Source organism: Arachis hypogaea, chromosome 11 (assembly GCF_003086295.3).
Source record: "Arachis hypogaea cultivar Tifrunner chromosome 11, arahy.Tifrunner.gnm2.J5K5, whole genome shotgun sequence".
Taxonomy (NCBI): Eukaryota; Viridiplantae; Streptophyta; class Magnoliopsida; order Fabales; family Fabaceae; genus Arachis; species Arachis hypogaea.
In genome coordinates this window covers 9,035,562-9,049,974 of record NC_092046.1, presented here as the reverse complement: position 1 = coordinate 9,049,974, position 14,413 = coordinate 9,035,562, and the positions used below count along the sequence as shown (strand labels likewise).

General features: G+C 42.6%; 2 protein-coding genes across 4 annotated transcripts; both read right to left on the bottom strand.

Annotated features, from left to right (window-relative positions):
- Nucleotides 1-632: 632 nt before the first annotated feature.
- Nucleotides 633-5,298, bottom strand: LOC112720158 (protein MAIN-LIKE 1). 3 transcript variants are annotated; one of them, XM_025770998.3, is made up of 5 exons: nucleotides 4,232-5,258; nucleotides 3,231-3,319; nucleotides 2,416-3,148; nucleotides 2,242-2,329; nucleotides 633-2,166 (listed from the first exon to the last, which is right to left on the bottom strand). In XM_025770998.3, exons 3-5 carry the CDS (start codon nucleotides 2,955-2,957, stop codon nucleotides 2,041-2,043), a joined length of 756 nt encoding a protein of 251 aa, XP_025626783.1. In that variant the 5' UTR covers nucleotides 2,958-3,148; nucleotides 3,231-3,319; nucleotides 4,232-5,258; the 3' UTR covers nucleotides 633-2,040. The 3 variants fall into 3 exon arrangements, 1 of the variants encoding a protein (XP_025626783.1); XR_011867240.1 differs by lacking the exons at nucleotides 633-2,166; nucleotides 2,242-2,329; nucleotides 2,416-3,148 and having other exon boundaries at nucleotides 3,205-3,319; nucleotides 4,232-5,298; XR_011867241.1 differs by lacking the exons at nucleotides 633-2,166; nucleotides 2,242-2,329; nucleotides 2,416-3,148; nucleotides 3,231-3,319 and adding an exon at nucleotides 3,876-3,977 and having other exon boundaries at nucleotides 4,232-5,298.
- Nucleotides 5,299-8,956: 3,658 nt separating this feature from the next.
- LOC112720935 (uncharacterized) lies at nucleotides 8,957-10,547 on the bottom strand. Its single transcript, XM_025772029.1, has 2 exons — nucleotides 9,934-10,547; nucleotides 8,957-9,845 (listed from the first exon to the last, which is right to left on the bottom strand). The coding sequence occupies exons 1-2, from the start codon at nucleotides 10,545-10,547 to the stop codon at nucleotides 8,957-8,959; spliced, it is 1,503 nt and encodes a 500-aa protein (XP_025627814.1).
- Nucleotides 10,548-14,413: the final 3,866 nt, after the last annotated feature.

The window sequence follows — 14,413 nt, the reverse complement described above, 5'->3', positions numbered from 1 at the left end:
ACGATTTGCTTCTGCACACTAGCCAAACACAGGTTGCGTTTGGATAATTTCAAGGTGGTCAAATGCCGGTTTTGTCTGCATGCAAGGGACATGGGACCATGGGACACGTTTCGGCAGTTGCTACTTCCCCTTCCATGCCAAACAAACTTGCGTTTTGCAGCAACCTTTTTTCTTTTTTTTGTTTCATTCAAAATGTGGATTGCGTTTTGTAGCTCACTGAACATGCAAATTTACATATGTAGATAACACACCATGTACCAATATACTTAAATAATACTATTTTTAACTCTATTTTTAAATTAATTTCTATCAAAAAGTTCTATCAAAGTCCAATTATTTGTCTAAAAATATGATTACATGCAAATTGAAGAATGAATGAATGATGGCCACGGTAACTCTTTCGTTAAATGAGTAACATGGGGAATAATTTTGTGGCAACTACTCACATAAAGATATTAAAAATATATTTTCATGATGATTCTTGTTTAAAAAGGTGTAATTTATTTGTTTAACAACACTTTAAATAAAAGTAACACTTTTATTTTAAATAAAAATCAAGCCCTGCAATCTATTATCCAATGGTCAAAATGATGTATCTTCACATGATGACAATCATTAAATCTTCATTGGAGTAGCCACCTAATTTTGTATCCTTAAATATATTAATGACAAAAAATTATTTACACATATTGGACACAACTTTTATTTTGTCCTTGTACAAAAAAATCAATCCCCAATAACAAGGGCCCAACAGCTCCAAACTCCTTTTAACAACACCGTACTTAAGCTACCAAACCGCAGCGGAGGCCCAGCACAGATGTCAGATGGCATATCCATATGCCTCTTGCAAGCTGCACTCGGATTCAAGTCCCAGCTAAGGCTGGATGTTGTTTAAAAACCCATAGTGTGTTATTAGGTGTACATGCCTCGTAAAAAGATCTAGTCATAAATAAATAGGCGTAATAACTAACAACAACTACTTGGCTCCGAGTCCACCACATTTAGGAGGGGGTGGCTCGAGGCAGCTTCCTTCTGCCCTCTGCCCTCTGCCGCGTGGTGCATCAACACTAGTCTTTAAAATATGGTATCATGAAATCCGTAAGACCCACAAGTGAGGAGGTATCTCAGGACGAAGGATCATCCACATGTCGTGAGGCATAAATTGAGGGTGGGGGAGAGGCATGCATCAGTGCAAATCCCTGAACATAATACGCCGGGATACCCCCAGACATGACAACGGGGTATGCTCTACCTGTGGAAGCGATGGTCCTGCTGCACCTGAAAACGACAATCCGACCATAATCTAAAACTGATCCATCATAGGTCCCGGTTGAATACCAAATCCTTGATTCACAAATTCCGATACTAGATCCGGTGACTAGAATTGAGGCACACAACAATAGAATGGATCAGGCTAATCATGAGTAGGCTGACTCAAGCATGACTGCTATATAGGTGGGTCATCTGATGACTTGGATCGGCGAGTCCATCTACAACGGCCTGTGAAGACAGTGTTGGACATGGTGGTCCAAGTGTAAGGTAATCCTCAGGGATAGCACTTGTGAATCCCAAGACCCCGATATCATCATCTCTAGGCTCCTATTCTCTCGGGTGAGCCTCGTGTCTCTGTTTAGCATTGCCTCCGACTCTCCTAAGCCGTCGCCCTCCTCCGGGATGCAACTCTGGTAAATCCCCATCCTTTGGTTGTCGAAGCTCAGGAGCCTGGGGTGTGTAATCTGACAGATCAGGTGGTATGGGTCCAGCCATAGGATCCTGCTGGTCACCGTGCCCAACCAAGACTAGATGTGCCCACCCGACGTACCATTGTATGTACCTCTGCGAGGGACGCAGGTCAATGCTGTGATAAATACGCACCCGACTTAGCCCCCTGTCCCGCCACATGTCGTACCAACCACTCAAGTAGTCAGGGTACCACTCGTTCCTACCAAATCGTCCATCGTGCACGTGCATCTCATCAATGTTCAGTGGACGTGTAGGAATGTGCTGCAAACCACTCAGTTGCCTCACAACACGATCCACTTAATGCCACTCTACAATCGAAAAGCACAACAGTGGACAGACGGCATTCCATGACTCCTCACCCTCAAACACAATCGGTGGCAGAATATGCTGGATATCAGGGTCAGCATACGGGGTCCACTCAACCTACGCAATATCCACATAACACAGTAAATAACAAGGCAACTGGTATACAAAATGACAAATGCAAGGAATACATACATTATGAATATCAAGGTTGTTGAGAAGCCGTCTCCACCACCGAAGTCTAAACTCTTCAGAGTCATTACGCTGCTCATAACCAACCCACCTGCAATGTAATGAGCCATCAAGAATTATACATCCGTACACCGTAAGTTCAAATAATAAAAACAAAAAAACAGATCGCATTATTACCTCTCAACCAACGGAAACCTCCACTGGTCAAATCCCTGGGGGCGACATGAGGGGATACGATGGTAAGCCCACGATAACAAGAAGCTCATGCAACCACCCATGTTATGCTGCGTGTAACATGTTCCCCGGCACAACATGAGGTACAAAAAGGCAAGCACAGCAGAACCCCAACTCAGCTGACCACATTGATCCAGGTCTTCCAAAAGAGGCAGCCACCTGAGGTGAACTCGGGTGTTGGACTGATCCGGAAATAAGAATCCCCCGATAAGTTGCATAATATACCCTCTGGTGTACTGAAGAAGTCGCTCAGGCGTTGCGTCCTCTTCCAAATTCCCGCACACAGTCTCTCTGAACCAGGACAAGTTGATGTTCCATTTCTGTCTATCAGCAGGTCCTGGTACAGCTCCTAGTAACTGCTGACATATGTCAACAATGCTCCGTCCTTCATAAAAAAGCTCCCAGCCGGCCATGCAACCACTAACAGGATCTCCACTAATCCGAAGCCCCAACTGATAAGCCACGTCTTGAAGAGTGATACTCATCTCCCCACATGGCAAATGAAAGTTGGTGTCTCAGGTCGCCATCTCTCAACTAATGCAGAGACCAACGCATAATCATGCTCGAACTGAAGGATGAAGGCCACATGTTCAAAACCTGCTCGTCTAAGGAGTGGCCTGACTAGCTCGCTCGGCCGCGTGGGTATGCGTCGTCGTGTCCGTAAGACTCTGGCAGGCTTAAAAACAAAAAAAGAATAGTCAATTAGATTAAATGTTGCAAAGCTTAAAACACAATAAAATAAAATGTAAGTTCTATACCAATTGCCCAAGCCTTCCTGCGATGTGCTCTACCCTGTCTAGTCTGTACAAGGTGTCTTCGTAATCTCTTCGCAAATCGGGTTCTATCTCTGCACACAATGTACAACTTCAAAAATGAAAAGAAAAAACAACAAATAATTTCCACAATTCAACGACTAAATATTTAAAGCATAATAATCTTAAACTGAGAAATTTAAATTTAAATCACATAATACCAACATAAATATTTATAACATTGCCACTTAAAATAAAATTATAATTTATTTATACTAATCTGAAAGATAATAACACTTAAACCCTAAGCTAAAGTTAGTTATCCTAAATGAAGATTTAAATTACTAAATAAAAGTATATTATGTTAAAAAATTAAAATTATACTAAAATTATCTTATTTCAATTCTTAATTTCTATATTAATTTAATCTAATTTAAATACTAATTTCTATATTAATCTAACTACACTAGTCTAAATATTTATTCTATTCTAAATCTAACTATACAAATCTAAATCTAAAATCAAATAAACCAAATAACATTAAATAGAAGAAGGATGAAAAACATTTCAAATGAGTGAAGAAGCAACCGCTGTAGGTGAAAACACAGAAGGAGAGTGAGAGTAGTAAGTGGTTGGTGCAGTAAAGGAGACCTGTACAGACACCCCAGATCGGGAAAGCTCCTGGAGATCTCCTCCCGAATTGAGGAGACCTGTAGCGATCTGTTGCAGATTGGATTTGCTCCATCCTAAATCCTAAAGCCAACAAGCTTTTCTCAACTTCCTTTAGTTGAATTTTCTAACAAAAATACTATATGTATACTAAATTTTATGAAGAGGAAGTATCTAATTTGAGTGTCCACCTAGCATGATTGATTTTCTAAGAAGATATACAAATAGACTTCCTATAAATTATACCATATACTACCCACAAAGCTTTGCAATTACATTCATTCCAACCAGTTGAGTAAATTTGCAATTAAAATCAAGGCGTATATATATCCAATTACCTGAAGCAGCAGTTACACCAACACCATCTTTGCTTGGTATGATCAGTATAGTTGAATCTCTTAAGAATGACCAACATTTTCATTCCTTTCCACAGCATCTTTCTCAACAATATCATCAATCTGAACCGTTTTATTCTCTTCAGTGTTGCTCCCATCACCGCCATCAGCACCTCCATTGTCATCCAAAGATATCAATTTACCATCCTCAGCAGTCTCTCTCTTCAACCTCGAAACCCTCTCACACAATTCAATGAACTTCCTCTTCCTATACGCCTCATGGGCGCCATGGCCCTCCTCCTTCCTCAATCCATCAACCCCACTCTTGTCAGCATCCCATTTCTTTTTCTCTTCCAATAATCCGCACTTCTCAGCTTCCAATTCAATGATCCTCTTCATAAGATCCTCAACAACCCCTCTCTGATCATCCCATTTCTTCTTCTCTTCCAAGAGCTCAGACTTTTCAAACTCCAACTGCATGTTCCTATCCCTAAGAGACTCACTCACACCCTTTTCTTTCTCCAATTCGTCATTCATCTCCAAACAATGCATGCACTTTCCAGCAATGCTCGAATCAGAACCGACATTCTCCTCTTTCTTAACCTCAACGACGACCTTTGCTCCTCCATTTCTGAACTCCCTGAGATGTGATTCGGGGTTCAACTTATCCGAGCTTTGGATACTGTCTTTCACTTTGAGGGACGCGATTTCCTTTTCCTTCTGTTGAATCGCCACGATGAGGTGTGATTCCCTTTCGAGCAAGGCGCGTTCGACTCGGTCAAAATCGCGAGTGAGGGTGGCTCGCAACTCGGACACGAGGGTGGGGATGGGTGTGTCGTTTTGGTTGTTGTGAGGGTCGTTTTTGTTGGTTTGAGCAGCCGAAGCCCCTCGCAATGAGACCGAAACGGTTTTTGGCGTTTGGGGTCGGAGAGACATGTGGGATGCCGGAAAAGAAGAAGCTTGAAAACCGAGATGGCGAGATGTATTGAGAATGAGAAGGGAGGTTAAAGGGTGGTGGAGAATTGTTTTCAATTGAATTTGATGGCGCTAAAAAAAAAAAGGCTTGTGGGAAGGCGACTGTTGATTGCTGAATGCTAATTGCTAATTGCTAATTGCTAATTGCTAATTGCTAATTGCTAATCGCTATCCCTGTTAATTGCTAAGTATTAAACGACGCAGTTTGATGGGGATTCATAAACCGATAAAGTCATCCTTCCCTTTATATTTTTACTAATATTTTCCACTACTTTACACCATAGTTATTAGAATTGGACTGAACCGATCAGTTTAATCGAAAACCTAATAAACCAATAATCTAGTCAGTTTGGTTTATGATACAGACCATTTCTATAATTAACTCGGTCAATAATGATTAAATTCGTTAAAAATCATACAGTTTAACACGAACCAGTATGATTAAAGCGCATGACCCGCGTGTCTTCACAGTGCACCGATGGACATGCTGGATTAAATGTAGGCTTTAGCACTAGTTCACATGAAAAATGCTCTAAGCCAGACATTTTTCTTTGACAATTATAGACTAATAATAAAATTATACTAACAAAGTTCACATAAAAATGCTTTAAACCTATAATCATACACTACTTCATGGAATTAGCTATAGTGAAAAAAGTTGAAGAAGGTGCTGCAAAATCTTTTTTAGAAGATGCCTGTTATGTGGTGAAGATGAGAGCTGTACAATAGAAGGTCCAGTTTTCGTTATACTCCTTATTTTTTAATAATTAAAAATATGCCCAAGAGATTAAGTATAAGTATGCTGAAATGGATGGTATTAGTGTATATAGTGAAGATATTGGGCTTTGGTTAAAAAGATAGATTGGGCCGGTAATTTTTTTGTAGCGTCAGTTTCCATGAAATGAAGTAAATGAGAAAAAAAAAAAGTTAACCCTACTAGAGCTTTAGTTTAGGTTTATAGGATTGGGCCCAGTTGGGTGGGATTTGATTGGTTTTCCATTGGAAAAAAAAATAATAGTTTAATTAGTTTATAGTGTGGGATGCATGTGGTATGCCACATCCTTGAAGGTTAAAAAATATTGGGAAGTAAAGTAACTGACTTCATTTACGGATCAATGCATGAACAAAAAAAAAATAAAAAATAAGAATCAATATGTGCGTATGGTATGAATATTGTAGATGTTTATATTTTTGAGGACTACTCAGGTTAAATTTTTATTTTTCTAATTGAAATTTCTTATGTTATGCAAAATTTGAAAGTCTAAATTTCACCAAATCACTCAAACTTAAATGTTAATTATAGTTTCTTTTTTTTTTTTAAATCAAGAACTTAATTATTTACTAACTCCTATAATGTGAACTTCATTGGGTTTAATTGTTAGTCATTTAGTAAACATTAAAATTATAATTTGTCATTTATGTGTTTATATTGATTTGTATAATATTATATTTTTATTTATGTATTTGTAAGTTTAATGTTATTTATTTAAGTTAGTTACGCACATAATAAAATGTCCAAAATTTTATTTATACAAAGTTACATGATACGTATAGAAAATAATAATGATAAAATACTCATAGACTGGGGTTTTGAACTCCAAACTAATTACCATATAATATTTTGTACGCTTGTAGTGCTATTAATAAAAAATAAGTAATAATAATTCTATACATGTATAAGTAGGTTTATATGTTGGCCAGTTTTCTGGTGGCACAAGAAATGGTGTTTAGTGGTGGCCAATTGTTGACCCACCAATAAATGTATGACACTTGGCAAAAAGATTACAAAAGGAAGCTTGCTTAGTACTGAAAATGATAAAATTTGTTTAATTGGATTCTCTTGCTCTTTTTTCTTTTTTTCTTTAGACGTTGATAGTAGATTACTGTACAAGATGTCTCTGGTACGGGTTGAGAGATGGATCGAGAACTTGCGGGTTGAGGCAGATGCCGGATCACTTGCCTGGAGCAATGGGGGGTGGTACCTGCAAAGACACTCCGACGCTCAAGTCAGAATGGATCTAAGAGGTAGAAGGTGTGAGGAATGAATGAATACCTGGAGGGACCTGGGTCCTCTATTTATAGATGATGGTGAATATCTTATCTTATCTTATTTGGCTAAGATAAGGGAGACGTTTGAATTATCTTATCTTATCTTATCTTATTTGGCTAAGATAAGAGAGACGTTTGAATTCGAAAGTTGGTTAGGAGCTCTAGTGGGCTGGTTCCGGGCCTTCTGGAAGGGCGAAGGGGGTCGGACCCTGGTAACCGAGTTCGGGGACCGTTCTGGGTGTAGGATCCGTGGGCCGGATTCGTAACAGTTGCCCCCGGAGCGAGAGAGTGAGGGTGCTCGGTCTCATCGCTGGAGAAACATTTTCCTCGCCATTGTGGTTTGGCAAGGAGATCGTTGTTTGGTTTTTCCGATCAAGGTCAAGGATTTGGGGAGTTCCTAGCCGTTTCATGGTTAGGCCAGGAGCGCGTTGTTTGGGCGTCTCATCACATGCCGGGTTTGATGACCGTTCCTAAGAAGGGCTCGGAGATCGGGTCTGGAACAGTTGCCCCCGGAGCATGAGAGTATGCTTTCTTGGTCTCAATGCTAAGTCATTGGAGAGTCTGATTCTCTGTAGTTCGGGAGACTGTGAGAGGCCTGAAAAAGGCGTGACGTCATCATGTACCAATTGGTAGGATGTTGGTCAATATGGATTTCCGCGAATTGGAAGACCGTCAGCTCATGCTTGTTTTGTGTGGCCTTTTTTGGGCCGTTATTGTGAACTTATTTTAGGCCTCTTGGTGGGCCGATTTCAAGACTTTGTTTATTTAGCTTATTTGGATTCCCGTTTTGTTGGCTTTGCGGGTGATCGATTCACGAGTCACTATTTTTGTTATTTGGATATCCGTTTTATTGGCCTCGGGTGATCGATTCCCGGGTAGCCGTTTACTTATTTGGATATCCGTTTTATTATTTGGATATCCGTTTTATTGGCTTCGGGGTGATCGATTCCTGGGTAGCCGTTTACTTATTTGGATATCCGTTTTATTATTTGGATATCCGTTTTATTGGCTTCGGGGTGATCGATTCCCGGGTAGCCATTTACTTATTTGGATATCCGTTTTATTGGCTTCGGGGTGATCGATTCCCGGGTAGCCGTTTGCTTATTTGGATATCCGGTTTATTATTTGGATATCCGTTTTGTTGGCCTCGGGGTGATCGATTCCCGGGTAGCTGTTTACTTATTTGGATATCCGCTTTATTATTTGGATATCCGTTTTGTTGGCCTCGGGGTGATCGATTCCCGGGTAGCCGTTTGCTTATTTGGATATCCGTTTTATTGGCTTCGGGGTGATCGATTTCCGGGTAGCCGTTTGCTTATTTGGATATCCGGTTTATTATTTGGATATCCGTTTTGTTGGCCTCGGGGTGATCGATTCCCGGGTAGCCGTTTACTTATTTGGATATCCGTTTTATTGGCCTCGGAGTGATCGATCCCCGGGCCGCTATTTTTGTTATTTGGATACCCGTTTTGTTATTTGGATATCCGTTTTATTGGCTTCGGGGTGATCGATTCCCGGGTAGCCGTTTACTTATTTGGATATCTGTTTTATTATTTGTGGGTAGACCGATGTTGTTTGTCATAAGACGAGGTCTCCTGGTCCGAAGTCTCGTCGTACCGTGCTGCCATTGTACCTTTGGCTTATTCTCTATTTTAAGACTAGCTCACGTAGGTGTGCTATACTCCTGACCTTGTCTGCAAGGCCCTACTTTGCTTCTTTGTTGTTTCCTCCCATGGTTCTGCGTGGATTTTGGTGTGCATCGAGATCGGAAAGGAAGATTCCTGCTGCGTCTCGGGATCTCTTGCGTAGGGCTAAGCTGATGTTGTCGTATTCTACCGCGGTTTCCCGGTCTCCGTGGATGGTTCCGACGGAGCCATCTTCTGCCGTGAACTTCATTAGAAGGTATTTGGTAAAGATGACGGCGGAGAGGTCGTTGATTGTTTTCCTTCCGAGGATGACGTTATAAGCGGTGGAGTTCTTGAGGACCACGAACTCGGACAGGATTGTCTTCCTCTGGCTTCCCGTCCCTATGGTAAGGGGAAGAATGATGGAACCGTCTGGCTTGAGGAAGTTGTCTCCGAGTTCCGTGACACTGTTGCGGTGTGTTTGGAGATTTTCGTTGCGGAGCCCGAGCTTGTCGAAGGCACCTCGGAAGAGGATGTTGGAGTCTGCGCCGGTGTCCACCAGTATTCTCTGAACTAGTCCTGTTCCGATTCTCGCCGAGATGACGAAAGGTGCGTCTTCGGCCGAGGTGCTGTGCTGGCAATCCTCGGGTAAGAAAGTTATCGTTTTGTCGGCTGTGGTAGCTGGGGCTTGATCTCTGACGGCCAAGACTTTGAGGTCCTTTTTTAGTGTTGATCTTGACTTGCTTGAGACATCCTTGCCCGTGATGACATTTACTACTATGGCCGGGTCGTCTTCTGGACTTTCCTTGGGAGGTTGTTTTTGTGTTCTCAGGTTGCGTCCTTTCCTCTCAGGCGACCTGTCTTTTTCCGCGCGTTTTGGTTCTCTGATGATTTTGGCGAACTCTGGGGGTTTGCCGTCTCTTATAGCTTGTTTGAGGGCGTCTTTAAGGTCGAGACAGTCTTGTGTCCTGTGCCCGTAACCTCGGTGGTAGTCGCAGTAAAGGGTCTTGTTGCTGCCCGTTCTTTCTCTGAGTTGTCGGGCTTTCGGGATAATACCCCGATCCGCTATCTGGTGGTATATCTCGGTAATCGAGGCTGTCAGGGGTGTAGTTTGAGAATTTCCCGATCCTGGGTGGTCGGTTTGTGTTGGTTTGTTTGGGTTGGTCTCTTTGACTTTCTCTGGGCATCGGATTATGGCAGGGAGTCGGGTTGCCGTGTGGGGTGTTGCCGTGTTGCCGTTTATTGGTGGCGACGACCTGGCTGACCTCCTCGTCGTTTATGTAGTCTCTGGCGACGTTTTGGATCTCGTGCATGGTCCATACTGGCTTGGTGGTGAGGTGTTTGCAGAAGTCTTCGTTCATGAGCCCGTTGGTTAAACAGAGGCTTGCGACGGAATCCGTGAGTCCATCAATTGTTAGGCATTCATCGTTGAAGCGGTCCAAGTATTTTCGTGTGGATTCGTCTTGTTTCTGTGTGACCCCTAATAAGCTGATGGGGTGTTTAGCTTTGGTGATTCTAGTGGTGAATTGGGCCATGAACTTCTGTGAGATATCGTGGAAGCCAGTTATGGATCCGTTGGGGAGGGCGTTGAACCATTTGATCGCAGGGTCAGCTAAGGTTATCGAGAAGGCCTTACACCGGATCATGTTGGCGGCTCCTTCCAGGTTCATCCTGGCCTCGAAGGCCGTTAGGTGTTCCCATGGATCGTTGGTCCCGTTGATGGTGTGAAAATGAATTTCAACATCCAATCTAACCGGCAAGTGTACCGGGTCGCATCAAGTAATAATAACTCACATGAGTGAGGTCGATCCCACAGGGATTGAAGGATTGAGCAATTTTAGTTTAGTGGTTGATTTAGTCAAGCGAATCAAGTATTGGTTGAGTGTTTGTGATTAACAGAAACTAAATTGCTTAGAATGTAAAAGGGAAAGGGAGAATTGCAGTAAACTAAAGAGCAGGAAAATAAAGAAGCTGAATCTTAAAGAGCAAGTAAAATAAAGTGCAGAAACTTAGATTGCAAGAAATGTAAATAACAGAAGCTTAAAGTGCAAGAAATGTAAATTGCTTGAATCATAAAAGGAATTGGGGATTGGGATTGCAGAATTTGAACAAGGAACAAGTAAATGGCATTAAACATAAGAGAGAAAATTGAAGTGCAGTGAAGTAGATCTTAACAGAAAAGTAAAATGACTTGAGAATTTAAAGAACTAGAAAGCAGTGCTTAAGTTGCAGCAAATTAAAAGGGGTTGAGATCTCAGGAGTGGAAGAGACTAGATAACAAGTCTAGATCTCAAATCCTTCCTTGATCCAACAAGAGCAATTGCAAAAGAAGTAAAGAAAAGTAAATTGCAGAAACAAAGTAAATGAAGAAGCACTAAACAGTAATCCAAATTCAATTATGCAGAAAGAAAATAAACAAGGATCTCAAAGTGAGATTGAAACAGAATTTCTTCAATTCTCCACTCAAAATCCAAAGCAAGAAAATAAAAGAGAGTTCAAGCAAGAACAGGGAAGAAGAGAATTCAATTCTCCTTCCTAATTCTCCAAGAACAGAAAAAAATGTAGAAGCAAAAGCTCAAAATCAAAATGCAAGTAAAAAAAGAAAATTCAAAATGAAGTCTAAATGTCCTAATTACATCAAACTAACTCCTATTTATACACTTTCTATTCTTGGATATTGGAATTTGGATGGGCTTTTGATTTGGTGAAGAATTGAATTAAATTGGAATTTTAAATCTCAATTTCAGTCCAAATGCATCTCCCAGGGGAGTGCTCAGCTCATAAAGTGAGCTGAGCTTTGACACTTAGTGTGAGGAATGGTAGCGTGCTTGTTGCTGGGTGCATCAGGGGAGAGCTCAGCTCACTTTGTGAGCTGAGCGCTAGTGCTAATGTGTGTGCGTTGTGTGCTGCCCAGGGACCGTGTCTTGTTGCGCGCTCCCCATCCCTTGTCCGTGTCATGCGTGCCTCATTGCTCCAAGGGGTAGCGCTCAGCTCACTTTGTGAGCTGAGCTTTGGTGTATCCAAGGAAGGGTCCTTGGTTCGAAACCCATGGGAAGCATGCGCTACCCCTTTTCTTGGTTGCCTTGCTTCCTTGCTTCCTCAAGGTGTGGGGTTCGAACCCTGGGGAGTGCATTTGGCCAATTTTGGCTTATTTTCCATGTGAGTAGCGCCTCCACCCTTTCCCCTTGGTCATGGGTTCAAGTCTTGGAGCATGCATTTGGAAATCATTTTTCTTGAATTTCTCCTCTAGCGCTCTCGATAATGCTCACTTTGTGAGCTGAGCTTGGTTCCTCATTTCCTTATTTCTTGGTCTTGTGTTGTGCTCAGCTCACAAAGTGAGCTGAGCTTTGTGCCTTTGTCCCTTGGAGGTGAGTGTAGCCTCTCTTAGTGCTTGGTGCTCCTGGAATGAGTTCCATGGTTTGTTGCACCCCACTTTCTCCTTTGTTGGCCACACTTTCTATTCCTTGAACCACGCTTCTTAGGTCACGCTTTTCTTCTTTTCTTCTTTTCTTCACCTACAATTAATCAAAACAACCAATCAAAGAATCACCAAATTCACAGGGTTTACAAATCAAAAAAATGCAATTAAATTTGGCCTAAGCCTCATGATTTAGTATCAATTATATGGTGGTTGTTTGATTAAGAGAAGTTATGCAATTCCATTCCAAATTACTTACTTAGAGTACAAGAAAGTGTATAAAACCAAATGAAAATGAAGGAAAAGACTATTAAAAAGGGTATATGATGACTTGTCATCACACGTCCTATTTCATGTCAGTGGGCTTGTTGAAGTCCTTCAGGAGTTTGGCTCTCAAGGATTTTTCTGTGAATGAGATGGCTTCCATTATCACGTGCATGTTTCCTGCTCGTTTGGCCTCCCGATGGTGCCATCAGTCGTCTTCTCCGCGTCGGTGTTTCGGGTCTAGGGAAACGCTGCGATCGTGCTGTTTGCAGTGTTGTTGCTCAAGGGGCCTGGTGTTCCTGGTATCGCGATGAGATTAGGTCCTGGAGGTCGCTTGGCTTGTATGCTCCGGGTGGTACCGTTCTTTGGGTGTGACTCGGCCTTTGAGGTTTTGCACCCTGAGGCACAACTCTTGGATTATCTGGACCGCCTTCTCTCCCAGGCCATCGGGTGGCCGGGCTTCAGTAGAAGGACGATTGTCCTCTCTTGGTTGTTGCTGGGTTGGGGTTGGTTGGCGATGTGCCGCGTTTATTATCCTCCCATGGGTGGGAGGAGTGTTATCTTGGAGTTCGAGAGTTGGGCTTTGTGGGTTTGAGTTGGGGTGTCGGGTGGAGGATTGCTCCTCGAGGTTCTCCGTCATGCCGCCACGATTTGGCTGTCCCCCGTATCTATGCAAGAACCTTGAGAACTTTCTTGATCTATTGGCTCCTAAGAGGTCTGAGCTTGGCCACGGTGGTAGCATTTAAGGAGGTCGTTCATGATGTCATGGCGACAGAGTTGTCACAGGTGAGGCGGCGGATGACAGAGGTTTGGAACCTAGTATTGAAAGAGGTGACCTCGTGGGTTTGGAGGAAGAGCTTGAAGAGTTCAAAAGAAGAAGCAACCTCAGTGGGCATGGAGCCGAAGTAGAGGGAGAAGATGGGGCCATGACGCTTGGAGAGACGGATGAGGGAGTGGTGAATGAGAGGGTCCAAGAGGTGGAGGTGTTCCACTAAAGGGAGGCGAGACTTTGGGCTCAGAGGATTTAGAATTTCACCGTTGGAGTAGGGCGAGGGTGCATAAAGAGTGTTATCACTAAGAAGGTAATTGCAAGTAACATTTTTCCTTTGGGATTTCGCTGTTGGAATAGGGCGAAGGTGTGTTATCGCTGCAAAGGTGATGTAAGTTAAGGAAACATTATTCCTTTGGGATTTTGCCGTTGGAGTAGGGCGAAAGGGTGCGTAAACATGCAAAGGTGATGCAAGTTAAGGAAACATTATTCCTTTGGGATTTCGCCGTTGGAGTAGGGCGAAGGTGTGTTATCCCTGCAAAGGTGATGCAAGTTAAGGAAACATTATTCCTTTGGGATTTCGCCGTTGGAGTAGGGCGAAAGGGTGCGTAAACATGCAACGGTGATGCAAGTTAAGGAAACATTATTCCTTTGGGATTTCGCCGTTGGAGTAGGGCGAAGGTGTGTTATCCCTGCAAAGATGATGCAAGTTAAGGAAACATTATTCCTTTGGGATTTCGCCGTTGGAGTAGGGCGAAAGGGTGCATAAACCTGCAAAGGTGATGCAAGTTAAGGAAACATTATTCCTTTGGGATTTCGCCGTTTGATGCATAAACATGCAAAGGTGATGCAAGTTAAGGAAACATTATTCCTTTTTGCTCTCAGTTACACGCAAGAAATTTGAGTTTGATAATTGCTCTTCTGGGTTATCCGCCATGCCGCCACAACGTTGCAAAGTCCCCACAGACGGCGCCAATGTACAAGATGTCTCTGGTACGGGTTGAGAGATGGATCGAGAACTTGCGGGTTGAGGCAGATGCCGGATCACTTGCCTGGAGTAATGTGGGGTGGTACCTGCAAAGACA

What these genes read in the sequence shown, in the direction of transcription:
- LOC112720158 (XM_025770998.3), bottom strand. Translation starts at nt 2,957, where the DNA reads ATGAGTATCACTCTTCAAGACGTGGCTTATCAGTTGGGGCTTCGGATT. An exon ending in AGGTTTCCGTTGGTTGAGAG is followed by an intron (nt 2,330 to 2,415) that starts GTAATAATGCGA and finishes ATTACATTGCAG; the next exon opens with GTGGGTTGGTTATGAGCAGC. An exon ending in ACAACCTTGATATTCATAAT is followed by an intron (nt 2,167 to 2,241) that starts GTATGTATTCCT and finishes GATATTGCGTAG; the next exon opens with GTTGAGTGGACCCCGTATGC.
- LOC112720935 (XM_025772029.1), bottom strand. Translation starts at nt 10,547, where the DNA reads ATGAACCTGGAAGGAGCCGCCAACATGATCCGGTGTAAGGCCTTCTCG. An exon ending in CCACCAGATAGCGGATCGGG is followed by an intron (nt 9,846 to 9,933) that starts GTATTATCCCGA and finishes TTACGGGCACAG; the next exon opens with GACACAAGACTGTCTCGACC.